The sequence below is a fragment of the Ursus americanus genome, chromosome 13 (assembly GCF_024610735.1).
Source record: "Ursus americanus isolate L20-20 chromosome 13, mUrsAme1.1.p, whole genome shotgun sequence".
In the NCBI taxonomy this organism is placed as follows: Eukaryota; Metazoa; Chordata; class Mammalia; order Carnivora; family Ursidae; genus Ursus; species Ursus americanus.
Genome location: NC_142139.1, coordinates 66,862,077 through 66,876,406, shown reverse-complemented (window position 1 = coordinate 66,876,406; position 14,330 = coordinate 66,862,077). Strand labels below are relative to the sequence as shown.

Sequence of the window (14,330 nt, the reverse complement as noted above, 5' to 3'; positions counted from 1 at the left end):
CTGAAGGCATCAGAGGGGAGGGGGTGGGAAAATGGGATAGGCTGGCGATGGGTATTAAGGAGGGCACGTATTGCATGGTGCACTGGGTGTTATATGCAAGTAATGAATCATGGAACTTTACATCAAAAACTAGGGGTGTACTGTATGGTGACTAACATAATAAAAAAATATTAATAAAATTTTCAGAAATTTTGTGAGCCAGCTGATGTCATAGTGGTACCATGGAAATCAGCAAATACAACCAACTCTACCACTCCCTCCCCACTGCTTTTCCCTGGAGAGCCAAACACCACTGTTTACATGCACAGTATTATTTAGTCTCACCACAGCTCTGTGAGATAGGTGGCCCATTTTATAGATGGGGAGACTAAGTTAAGTCACTTACACAAGATTTCAGAACTATAGGCATCAAAGAAGCCCAAACCTAGAGCATAAGTAGTTCATCTTCACATTACTATACCATAATGAAGGAAGGATCCTGCTGGTCTGACTTGTCTACAGTGTCCCCAGCACACAGCACAGTGCTGACCATAGAAAGCACGCTCGATTAATATTTGCTTCATGAATAAGTCAATAAAATTTTAGCACATTAGGAAAACAGAGCTATTTGATGACAATATTTGCTAAATAAAAGACACTAGGCAGGATGGCAAGAGACCTGAGTCCTTGTTCTGACTCCATCTCAAATTCAATGGGCAATTGTGACAAGTCACTTCTGCCTGGGTCTTAGTTCTCCCATCTGCAAAAGAGGGAGTTGACCAGGTGATCTGCAATATCTCATCATCTCTATAATTCTTTGAATTTACAAATAACATAATATCTATTATTTTCATTATTATGTGGGCTCCCCTTTAAGCAGACACTGTTTCCACAAACTGTGGTTCATGGCCTCCTCTGTTCTGTCTGGCAAATTCCCACTTTCCTTTAGAAATGTCGCTCTATTGTCACCTCCTCTGGAAAGCCTTCCCTGATTCCCTAAAGTCAGCCACTCCCTACTCCTTGCATTTATACCTCCTATGGGACTTAACCCAATTATCATCATCTCCAGGTGTCTATCTCCCCTTCTAGAACTGTAAGCTGCTAGAGGCTTACTGAAATTACTGGTTTTGTGCCTTGAGCATAATTTAGAACTGATGTTTGCTCAATGAATGTATCAAGTACACTGATGCCTGGGACCTGCCCTCAGAGATTCGGAGCTACTTGGTCTGGGGCCCAGGTGTCAGTGATTTAAAGCACAGCCAAGGGTTAGGACCTCTGCTTCTTCGAGTTTTCACGCAGATACCCACATGTGCATTCACATGCACACAACACCAAGGCTCCACACATCCATGGCCTCACTGAGTAGTCACATCTTTCATTACTTCAGAAGAGAGCTGAGGATTGGTTGCCACATGATCGCTATTTGTCCTACCAGTCTCCTCACAGGCCAGATGGTCATCCATATACAGTAGGTAGAGAAAACAGAGATACCAGAGCCCTGGATGTGGAAAGCATCCCAAAGTGAGACCCATTCCTCGCCTAAGCTCAGGGACAGCCCACACTCCTGCTTTCCTCCTACCCCACCAGCCACTCCTCCTCAGTCACCTTCCTGCGCTCCTCCTGTCACCCTGAGCCCTACATACTGGTGTTCCTGAGGCACCATCTTGAGACTTCTTCCATCCTGTAGCTCCACTCTCTTCTGAGGCCATCTCATCCAGCCCTGTGGCTTTAAATCCTGTCTGGATGCTGACTGCTCCCTTGTTCAACATCCTCAGTGTCTTCCCTTCCAAACCCCTTGTCCTACCTGCCTTTCCTACCTCATCTTCCATCACCAGCGCCATTCTGGCCAGAGGTATTCATGCTCTTCCCTGATGATGCCAGGCTTAGTCCCACCTCTCAGTCTGTAATCTGTTCTCTGCCTGGGACACTCACCCCCAATTCTCTGACAGCCAGACACTGCTCTAGAGAACACTGGTGAACCAAACAAACGCAGCCTTGAACAGTTCCAGGTACCGAAGGAAGGCAATGTGAATGGAGAGGAGAGAAGGTCACAAAGATACGGAGGCAGGGGGATAGATTTCCACACCTGTGATAGAGGTCTCCATTCAATGTCCCTTCCTCACAGAGTCCCTCCCTGACCACCCCACACAGAGCCCTCCCTCATTCTTTATCCCTTACTTATTACTGTTGAAATTATATCATCTATTTTCTTTGCTGTCTTCCCCTCTAGAAAGTAAGTTTTATTAAAATGAGGGATTTTATCTTGCCCATTTCTATATCCCAGAGCCTAGAGTTGTGCCAGCCCATGGTACTAGGCATGTCATAAACACTCATTTAAATGAATGAATAAACTATGTCCCTTTGGGAGCTAGAGCAGTAAATATTGTACTGTGACTGTAATAGCATCTTCCACAGAAACACACATACACAATAAACCAACCAAGATGTACCTATCTCAAGAGAGAAAATTCAAAGGTGAAATTTTAAATAAATATACCTAAAAGTTCTCCTCCATCTACTCCTCAGTGATATCTAACCAGACGTTTACACATAAACAAGAAGGGGAGTCTGAATCCAAACAAGAGAAGACACTATAAAATATTATTAGAATTTCATAATGTGCCTGCTATATTTTCTAAGTTTATATATTTCTTTGTCTATACCCCTTATTTTCTCCTTCAAATTATAATATCCTAGTTGATCCTCCTGCCTTCAGTCGTTTCCCTAACTCAATCTTTATATGAAGAGTATTTGTGTTTCTTACAAGAACACTTAACGTCATCTTACAAATCAAGTCTGAATTCCTGTACAAGGCTTTATGGTTTTTGTTTTGTTTTTTTAAATTATGGTAAAACACACATGACAAAATTTACCATCTGAAGCCATTTCTAAGTGTAAAGTGTCTTCACACTGGGCAACCGATCTCCAGAACTTCTCATCTCACAAAACTGAAACTCTGTACCCATTAAATAACACTCCCATTCTCCCTCCCCCAACACCTGATCACCACCATTTGATGTTCTGCTCTGAACTTGACCATTCTAGGTACCCTACAGGGCTTTTCAGTGGTTTTATGTTTTCCTTCCCTCCCATTCCTAGCTCATGTGGGCTAAGTTCTGGTCTAAGTTCTACCCCAGTGCATTGCCTTGGCTGTAAACCAGCCTTCTCTCCTCCAGACACCTGCTCACCTTACCTACTGGGCCCCAGCACATGAGATTCCCATAGTTGGGACATTCTTCCTTCTTCTCAGCCTATTTGAATTCTCCCCACCCTTAAAAATAGTCTTTGATATCCATCTCCTCCTTGAAACCCCTCCCCCCTACTCTAGTTCACACTGAACTCTGTCTTCTTGGCACTCATATTCCATTCATTCATTGGAAACACTAAACATTTTGAATATTCTAATTCTCCAGCTGTTCTGTGCAATATACCATCGCCTCCTCCTCCTAAAATTTCTACATTTCCAAATAGGAACCATGTCTCACAAGTCATTATACCTTCCACATAGAAAAAGTAGATATTCAACAAATTTTAAACAAATATTTTTAAACAAATATTCAGCAAATTTCAACAAATATTGAAATAATAGTTAATTCCTACTTTCATAAAATGTTAAGACAATTTGAACCACTCTGCAGCACCATTGGCAATTTTTACAAATCCTTTTCAAGACAATTTAGCTATAGCCAGCCAGTTGGTCTAATTTTTTATCTGAATGCTTAGATAAAAGTCTGTTCTAGCATGGTTCTAGCTCAGTCAAATTTATAAAGAGGCACTCATGAAATGAGCTCCCGTGATCATCTTCCACTGTTTGGAAATTGCTTGCATAAAATAAAATTTAAAATCAAGTCTACACTTCCCCATTCAACACCTATCACCCAGTCCATTCTTCCCACACTAGTAAGAAGACCTAGGAAAGGTAAAATCATTATAAAGTGGAGACACTGGGAACTAGAGCAAAGGTGAACCAGGAGCCCATCTCCCTTGGATCATTTTCTCACCCACCTGTGTAAATGAACCTCCCTGGAGCTCCTTTGCAGAACTGTTTGGATTTATAAGATAATGTCACTTCCACTACTCCGGGGATGTGCCGAGGAGGAGTCTGCACTCTGATGGCATGAGGAGTTATTAGCTGAGGAATGAATAGGCAGAGAAATAAAATACCTGTTATACAAGTTATCACCAAGGCTACAGAGGACAGGAGCATCTCTGGCGATAACCCCCCCAGGGCAAACTGGCTATACTCATGGTACCCCAAATGCTCCAAATGCCCTGTCCCTCTATCTCACATGTTTCTCCCTCCCACCCTGGAATTTCCTCACAACTTAACCTGTCTAGATCCTCGCCTTCCCACCAGTCCAGCTCAAGACTCCTCCAACCTCCGGGGCCCATCCCTGTATTCACTCCCTCCCTGCGTCCTGTACAGCTACTCTCTCATGTAGTGACTTGGCAATTTCCATTTCCAACCTAGCACTGTTACTTGTCTTTTTGTACTGTCTTGTTGGTTTTCTCATTATGAAAGTAGAACATATCCACTTTAGAAAATTAGGAAATTATAGAAAAATATGAAAAAAAATATTAACATTGCGTAACCCAGAGATGGCCACTGTTAATCTTTGGTGTGTTTCTAGTACTTTTCTATGGATGGCTGTTATATAATTAGATTTTATATCCATAGACACTGTTGTCCTGATTTTTTTTTTCACTTAGCATTATAGCATAAATACAATCCCTCCTTCTGTGTCATTGGAACTTTTTCAAAACCAAAGTTTTAATGTGGGAATTGAACCATTCTCATATTATTCAATATTTAGGCTGTTTCTAATTTTTTACAATTATAAACAATGCTGTGATAAATATTTATCTTTTTAAGGGATCCATGCCTACAATAAATTGTGGCTTACATGTCTTTTAATTCTTGGTGACTTGCTCACAGTAGGTACTCAGTAATGTGCATTCATGTCACTGATACTCCAGGAATTACATTTCCCCAAATCAAAACCATCTTTGGGCCAAAGAAAATCAGGGAAACAAGTTGTTTTTGCCTACCTCACTCCATACAAGCATGGTCCCAAATACCACTTGGAGACCATCAAAGAAGTTGTCTCCAATGATGATGACCATGGCTCCTCCTGTGGTCCAGCCTTCACTTGGGCTAATGGCTTTGATGCAGGGGGTAGCTAAGAAGATAGAAAAGAAAATGTCTGAGCTGTCCTTTGATGGTTGAAATTTGGAGTTTTGGGGATTGGCTGCTCTTGAAAGTTGTTGGTTATTCCAGGTTTAAGTTGAGCTTTGCTGACTTGCCATCATTCCCTAATTGGTTGCTGGTTTTCACCAGGTCATTAAAGCCTAATGAGTTGACCACTATGTATGAAAACGTGGAACACTTAGCTAATTGTGCAAAGGGTGTTTTTAAAACCCTGTTGTTTTCCCCCATATTTTTATAAGTTGATCACACTGGAAATGTGTAAATCCCTTTTCTCTCCCCACCTCCTCTGCCCCAAGATGTTAAGATTTACAAGGCCTGCTAATGTGCTAGTGAGAAAAGGAGAAAGTAAAATCTATCATAGTTGAAGTTTTTTCAAGCTCTATCAAGAGACAATTTCTAATCACTTTCCTAACTTTGTAGGACGGATTTCCCCCCCTTCTTCCATATGTTCAAGGCCTCTGGACTTTACATCCCAACAGGAACCCAATATGGTTTTCAGGCCATAACTAAAGTCAATCCATCACTCCATTTCCAAAGTTGACAGGGTCAAAGGTGGAGGAGAACTTTGGCAGGACTCCAAAAACATGAGCCCCCTTTGAACAGCCAGTCAATCACATCCAATCAGTCAAAAGAAACTGGATGGGTTCCTAGTTCTGAACCCTGGGATTTTCTTCTCCCCTTTCAGTGCCCACTGTGGGAGAATTAACACCACTCCAAATTCTTTACTGATTCAATCATTTTCTTTCAGTTCATTAATTCCTATTTAAATTGATACAAGACACATTTTAAGGGCCAAGCTGGGGTGGGGGCTGGTGGGCAATATACAGCAAAACATCACACTAAAATAGTAGCCTAGGTTAGCCATTTACCCTATATTACAAAGCCTTACTACCCCTAGTGAGTTGGGGAGTGTGAAAGATGGAATTTACTCAGGTATTTGTCAGTTATCTTCCTTGATATGCTTTAATTTTTTGGACAACTTGAAGTTGAACAGTGACCAGTATTTCTGACGACTTTAATGCACATGGAAAACTGCCCAGAGCAGATCATGATTTCTTCTTGTCCAAGCAAACAAAAATCAATTAGTGTCAATTTCATTCCGCACATTGTTTTGTTTTGCCCACAATCTGTTTAAGGGCACATCTGACACTTATTCATACATGTCTGGCACTGTAATGTTCCTGTTTAACTAAGATGTCATAGGCCTACGTTTGCCTGAAATGCCCGTCTAGCAAAAAGAAAAACCAGGACTAGATGGCAGAGGTGGTGAGGCACGGGGGCCTGAGCGCCGGCTGGGAGGCATGCAGGGTTGCAACAGAACAGGCAGGAGTCAGTGTTTACAACTTCACTTAAAACCCACAAGATCTTGTGTACTTTCTCCATGCCGGCTCAGACATAAATTTAAAATTCAAACCAGGACAATGGTGGAGACCTTGATTTGTCTGCTGTTCTCAGCCCAGATAGCAGGCAGCCTTACCTTCTGATGGGTCCAGCCTTCTTGCTCGCCGGCCATGCTTTGAGTTGTTATGAACAAACATGTTGTCAGAAACAGCCAGCACATGTCCATCCACGTTCACTGTTGTTGACAACACGACCTGCATATTTAAAGTAAAATGGGAGGGGGTGGCGTTAGTTGTACCTAAAGTAGGAAAAGTCTCAGCCTACTGTTTTGCCAGACTTCTCTATGGCTAATGAGAGACAGAACAGAATCTTGGACCAGGGTCATGCCCTTGGCATCTCAGCAGGTCATCCGCCCCCTGTGATTATGGCAGAGCTTCCTGGAAAAAGAGGCCACCCTTCACTTGCATGTTGTTACCTATTTGCATTCAAACCACGCCCCCGTGATGGAGTGGGGAAACTGGTCATCTGCCTGCTGGTTCTAAAAATCTTGTTCTCTCCCACAGGACCTGGACAACCATTCCCAGCTGACCCTAGAGCTGTGGTCACACCAAGGAGCCGACTGTGTGCACTCAGGAAAGGAAGATCTCACCACCGGCTGGGACGTCATCTCTCCCAGCTCAGGACGGGTTCTTGAACTTCTAATGTCTGCTTAAGTAATGCTGAGCACAGAGATGCTGCCTGAGGAGCTGTTTGTGGGGTGTCCCCACCCGCAAGAGAGCAGGGGCGGAGATGCTCCATTTTCTGGTGAGATGAAGTTGCTGGAGTTCAGTGTTGAAAATGTAGGACATTTAGTATTTAGGCAGAGGAAAGGGAAGAGAGATGGGTATGGAACAGTGGACGAACATGGATTGGGAGTCAGCTAGAACTAACACCACCACACCAGCTGTTCCGCAACCTGGTAACCTGGGACAAATTACCTCACCTTTTCTAATCTCCATTTTGCTCATCTGAAAAACACAAACAACAATGCCTATCTCAAGGGCTCAATAAATAAAGTAAGGATAAAATGAGATATTACATGTAAAGCATTAGGTGCAGGGCCTGTCACATGCCACATGGGGATGAGCTCCTCCCTAACTGCTTCACATCTGCCTTGTTTGGCCTGTCACTAGGACAGGTGACATCACTCACTGAGCCCCTCCCGTAGTGTCAGCTCTAAGGGAGGCTCTGCAAAGGCAGACACACAGGCTAGATCACCAAAAGTACAAGGCAGGGTCCCTACCCATAAAGAGCTCACTTTCGGGCTGGAGGAACAGGGCCGACACATAAAACAAAGAGCACACAACACGAAATCAAGCTGAGTTCGATGTGTGTGCTGCAGGTCCAGGAGGCAGAAGTCGGTGAAGGCCAGAGCAGCTGGGAAAGTGTAGCAGAGGGGTGGACTTGAGTGCACCCAGGAGGATGGGCCATCTTAGATGTGAGTCTCTTTGTCAGTTATGCATGCAATTTTTTGAGAAAATAACTTGTTATATACATATTTGTGCATATATATAGACCTCTGGAGGAAAGGCATTGAATAGGTGCATAAAGAGGAGCCGTATTTAAAAATGACTCTTCCTGTCTACTCCCAAATTAAATTTGCTGATATTCTACTTATAATTTTTCTGCCATCCTTTCCTTCCTTATTAAATGAAGGGCTGGGGGGAGGGGAACTGTGGCCCTGCCTTATCTCTAATGTGAAGTAAGGTTCATTTGATGGCATTAAAAGTTTTCTACAATGAATAATTTCAAGCAAACAAAGTGAACAGGATAGTATAATAAATCCTTCTCTTTTTTTAGGTGAAGTTTACATACATTGAAATGCACAAATCTTAGCTGCAGTTTTGACAGACACATCCCGGTAAGACAGACCATATCAGGGTACAGAACATTTCCATCTCCCCAGAAAGTTATCCTGTGTCCCTTCTCAGTTGATTTTCCCCCCTACTAACGCCCAACCCAAGGAAATCCTTCTGATTTTTTTTTTACCTTCAATAGAATTTTAGAGGGTAGCTTTTAATTTTTTTAAATATAAATTTCAATATAATAGGGGTTCAGGAGAAACCCTAAAAGCATGAGTCCCTAAAACATTTCACTTAACCTTGTCCCATGGGCATGACAGTTGCATACAGGAATTTTCCACAGACATAAGTGGGTATCACTCATTCATCCCAAAAGCATTCACTGAGCTCCCGCTACATGTTGGGTATTACATCAGGCCCTGGACATTCAGAGACGATAGAATGTGTTCCTAGTGAGCTATGTGTCTCTCCCACACTTCAGTTCCTCACTTGTGAATACACTACAGGTATGGTATCCCTGCCTCCCTATGACATCAAAAGGAACTTAAAGGAACCTCAGTTGTTGTTCAGACAATGATTGTCAATAGCTCATAATTCAGGGATGTAGCCTGTCTAGCTCCAGATCTGTTTTCAATTGTCCCACGTCAACATGTTAGGAGTCTGGGGAAAATCCTTCCAGAAATTTCCTATTGTATGGTGGCCACCGTAAGATGGAGACATCCATCACTCTCTGCAAGTGCATGGAGGCACAATCCTTATCAGGGCAAGCACAAGATGGCATCATAGTCAAAGGAAGAAAAAAGCCCAGGCTCCTGGCATGGGGTGAAGATGAGTATGAAGGTTGAAAGCATTCACCTCTGCATATGCTTACCCCCTGAAAATAATAGGAGAAGGTGGATAAAAAAGAGGAATCAGCTAACTTTTATAAATTGTATGTGTGAATGGATTGACAGAGCTGCCATCTCTGGAAGATCTAAAAACAAGAGGGCATTTCAGGCTTTAATTGCTAATGAGCTGTGTTAGGCACAGTGAGGGGAACCACAGCCTGTCAGAGGATTATGTGGATATAGAAAGCATTCTCTCTGAGACCACTTTAATTCATTCCACAAGCTTCTTGTCATACTGTACTTTAGTGCTCCTCATGCATTCTTGCCACAAAATATGGGGCTTTCTTGAGCCAGCTGATTTCATCATTGTCCATTTGGGTGGAGTGAGATTCAGTTCCAAAGTGAACATTTCCCGAATGACATACCCTGATGGTTCAGATGCACTTCATTATTTTCTATTAACAATGGAAATAAATTTTAATCTCTTGCTGGCTAGCGCTGGCCTCTCATGACAGCAAGGGAATTAACCTGAATTATTTCAGTGTCTGCAAAATTTATTACAAGATTTTAAATTATGTCCAAATGTATGTGCGTGTGTGTGTATATATAGAGATACAAGGCAAGTTCCCATTTTTAATATTCCAAATATCTTAGGCCGTGAGGTATCTAGAAGAATCTGTCAATTAAAGTGAACTGGCAAAACAGAGAGAATTTAGTCCTCCAACTCCACCATGCAAAACGGGACATGTTTGCTGGTTGTTCTTATTCATGTGCATGCCTGCACACACACACAAACACACATACAAATATTGACTTTTACATCCACTCTCCTTCTGGAAGAAAATGAACTACATTATGGAGGTGAAGATACATTTGGTACATTCAAAGTCTTGAATTTAACTTCCTTCCCTGTTTTCTGATGAACGATGACAACACTGATATTATTCTATTCAGACAAGTTAAAGTTTCTGAATGTTTGGGGACTAAAGGAAGTGGAATGTGCATTCCAGCATCGTCTTACTCCCAGGCCTTCCCTTTCCACAAGCCAACTTCTTTCCCCTAGTGAGTATTTCCTGGGTCACAAAGGCTGACCTTTTCCATCTGGAATCAATCAGTCAACCCCTGACAACTTCCTGAAACACCTCACTCCATTTCCTGTTCTCCCCCCTTCTCTCTTTTCCCCTGGTTTGCTTCACTCTTCAAAACTGCAGGCCACAGCAGCTTAATGTTAGAGGGTCAGACACAGTTAGACTCCAAAACACTACACAAGGACACCTTTGACCTTCAAAAATCTTTACATCTTAGCTAAACAAATCAAGGTCAACATTTCTTACCATTACCTTGTTAACTATTTGTATGCATCTTTGCCAACGATCTTCTGATCATATAACCATCAATACCACTTGTTCTCTTGAGCTCATAAACTGATCTGTTTTCAAAGTAGCAAATTTAGACTTGACAAAGGGTGCCGTTTTGGAGGTAGCCAAAACGAAAAGTCGTGAACCTTATAACAAACATATGGAGAATATTGCCGACAAAGGAACTTCTATGTCCCATCAGCGTCTCCTATCACCTAAACCTGATACCTGGTCTTTTCTAAAGCTGTCGGCCTCTCTTGGCACTGCCATTCTGTTGGCACAGCCCGAAAGAATGCCAATTAGGAATACAGATGTCCATAATTTGTGTGGGATGGACCCCCGGTTTGTGCTGCTGACACTATGACAGCTTTCATTTGTTTCTCATAGTTGGTGTATCTGTATTTTAGCTCAAAGCTCTGAAAGGAAAGCTTGCAGATCTGAAACCCAAGCTACTGCCAATTATAGTTCTCCTCGACTGAGATATTTCAGTTCAACACAAAAGCAATAACCCCTGATATTCACGCAAATATTGTTGATGACATGACACCTTAAAAACAAGATTCCAAGAAAGAGAAGTAGGGATCCATTGAAATTGCTTGCATTTTTTAAAGCAGAAGTCATTCTTCAGTTTTTGCAATTCCTTCCTTTGCTTTGTGTGATCTCTAATTTTTAGTGAATTTAAACACAGAGCAACTGGAGAGTGGCAGTGTGGGTTCCATTCAGAATCATCCGATTCAATGGCAGTTTTAGCTACATGAAGAAAAAGTCTGTAGCTCCCCTTGAAAAATACAAGACAGTTTGAAGAACTGTGTTAGCAATCTGCTAAAAGTACTCAAGAAAATGATTGGCTTGCTCAAATTATTTTTTTTTCTTCTCATTATCTAAAAGTACTCCCATGTCCCTCACTCTAATAATTTATACAAAGCAGGAGCTGAGTTGTAAAGAGCTCTTTCCTGCCTATACAAGGCCACGGTGGGAGTTACTCCTTAGGTGGGCACATCCGTTAATCTGTACAACCAGGTTTCCAACAGAGGAACAGCTCCTTTGGTATCGGAATGATAGCATGCAGCATGGGAACCCTTACCAACTTGACTTACTCCCACACACGGGGCATTTTTATGTCTCACTCTGAAATGTCTTTGGCTTTGTTGGAACATCACACTTCTATTTTTTTTTTTAACATCTCTCCTTCTCCAAGCTATAACTGTATGATTTGGTTGATTTACTTAAGTCAGAGGAATGACCAGCTTGGAGTCTACTGCCAGCCTGTCTCAGCTCACACCCAGGTGTTCCTACAAAGGCCTTACGTCTCACATAGAAGAGTGTAGGAAAAAGAGAAGTCAGAATGAAAAATGTGTGGAATGACTACATGATCTGTTCTTTGAAACAGATGAGAATCCTGGTGTCTATAGTCACGAGAGAATAATTATACTGGGTTAGAAACCTCCCCATACACATCAGAGTTCTTGCTTTGAAAACACCAAATTCTACCATTTGTCGGACCCATTTCCCCTCCATTTCAATGAGGGTAGTGTACCTTCTAGCTGAACATGGGGCCTTTGGTAGTTTAATCGCAGTAAAGCCCAGATATGTAGCATTTAGGGCACACTTGAGGTGGAAGACTCTCTGATACCTACCCACAAACACGCATCCACCAAGCTAAATAAAATGGTCTCGAAAATTCCTGTTATTTTGCCAAGTATGGAGAAAAAATTCTTTATGACATTTTACATCTGGAAATGGAATTAAATTCATGATGTGCTTTTCCCTTATAACTGTTCAGTTGCTATATATGTTATTTCAGCTTTCCCAAAGCGTAACTATTATGTGGGATTTTATTTTCCACCTGTGGTAGGAGGAAAGAGACATAGAGACCATTAAAGGGACAGAGAAAAGCAAGACAGACTTCTGGTTGTGGTGGGCAACCAAGTCTGGAGTCCATATCATGAGGGAAAAAGACTCCGTTGGTGTTTTTATACACTGGCTAATTTTCACATTTGGCAAAGCGACTCTGATGAAACAATTTTGTCTAAGCCTCCATTAATTCAACCCAGGCTAACAACAAACAATTGGCTACTGCAAATTGTTTCTCCCTACCACTTTATTCTTGGCACACATCGTATTTTCAAACCAGATTTAAAGCCTAGATTCTTCTTTGTTACTGGACTCCAGAGTCTCCAAAATTACCTTTAAACACCTACCCCACAAGTATGGATTTTGTCATCTTTTTTTTTTTTTAAGGAATTCCCAGAATTCTTAGCAATCACTGTTGTTTCATATTCCCTAAGGCTAAATTTTCTATTCGGTTAAGGATCAAGTGTCATACGGGAGAACACAAAGTTGATTGCTGTTGAGACAGATGTGGGGCATTGTGGGGCTGCTCACACCAAGGGAGGGGGGATGGTGGCATTAATGACATAATTCCCGAGAAGACACTTTCTTAAGTAAGAAGGCCGCCCTATGTTTAGATTAGTCAAAGGTGGTTTTTGACACTCCCCATGACATTTCCAGTGACACTCTACTGCTATGTGGAATGGAGACTTACAGAAAACATTGTCACGACTTCAAGGAGCTTACCAGGGAGCTGATGAAGCATAACAAACAGTAGACATAATCAGAAGAGATGACTACATAGCAATGCATAATTGAGGACTAAAATTATGTGGCCACCGTATACTCCAGGAGCCCAAAGGTGAGAAAAATGAACCTGAAATGAAGGTGGTGACCACCATTTTCATCAAGGAAATGAGATTTGAGAGAGCCTTATAGAGTTGAAAAAGTTTTGTTACACAACTCAAGGTCACTGAAATCATTCTTCTGGCATTTAAAAAATAAAATCTAATTGGCATAAGCGCAGTAATATGCTGAAGACTGTTTCCACTGGCACATTTTGAAAATCTGGCCTAAGATGGCCATCTTTTAAGAGCTTGTTTTTTAAAGACCAATTGAACGTGTACAAAAATCAAGTGGCAATTTTTTTCAACGAGCCTCTCATGTCATCAGGGAGCCTGCTTTACAACTAAATTTCCCCCATCTCAAAGGTCACAGACACTGGCTACATCTACCCTACCTCATTTTACTCCATTGAACCCATTGCTTTTCCCATCTAAAACATATGCCAGGTGGAATGGTTATGGTCAAGGGCATTTTACTAGCAAACATTTTGAGAGCCACAGGGGAGCCTTAACATATTTGATGCAGTTCTTGACTTGGCTGGGCCATTCTCTTCCACCAAACTCCGCCCCCCCCCCAGGACCTCATGAATCACCTGTCGTTTATCAAAAACCAGGAGCATGTAGTCCCCATACGCAGCTACAAAATCTGTGTACCTATTGCAAAACTAAGAAAGCTTTGCTTTCCAGGAAGTTCTGCATCCGATTGTTCCAGAATGTGTTCAGAGGTAGGTTTGAGCACCCAAATTTGATTCTCCTAAAATGTTTGAGCATTTAAGCTTTGCTTCCACCTACCTGAAATCTCACATGCCCTTTACCAAGAGTTACACAGGCAGCTACTTGCTGTCACTTCTCTCTCTTTTCTCCCATGAATAACTCAAAACACATTCTCTATGTGGGTTGGTTAAAATTTTTTATCACCCTGATTCTTGTCCCCATTTGAGATGCCAAAAGGCGTGGAGTGGTGGTGGCAGAAGGGTATCCTGTGAGAAGAGAAAAGCTTGAAGTAACGCACAGAAAGCCTTCCCCAAGCTTAAAGCACTGGACTGAGGGAACTATCCTCAGACCCCCAGAGGTTTGTTTTTGTTTTTTTGCTTTTTTCT

The 14,330-nt window shown here is 42.0% G+C and overlaps 1 protein-coding gene across 2 annotated transcripts in view; it reads right to left on the bottom strand.

The window, feature by feature from the left end:
* Positions 1–14,330, bottom strand: part of EBF2 (EBF transcription factor 2) — a 186,886-nt gene that overhangs the window by 34,747 nt on the left and 137,809 nt on the right. For both annotated transcript variants that reach the window (XM_045774104.2, XM_045774105.2), the window contains exons 8-10: positions 6,666–6,783; positions 5,029–5,159; positions 3,985–4,111 (exon numbers count right to left, since the gene is read on the bottom strand). In XM_045774104.2, the coding sequence (XP_045630060.1) occupies positions 3,985–4,111; positions 5,029–5,159; positions 6,666–6,783 (376 nt within the window). The remainder of the gene's footprint in view (positions 1–3,984; positions 4,112–5,028; positions 5,160–6,665; positions 6,784–14,330) is intronic.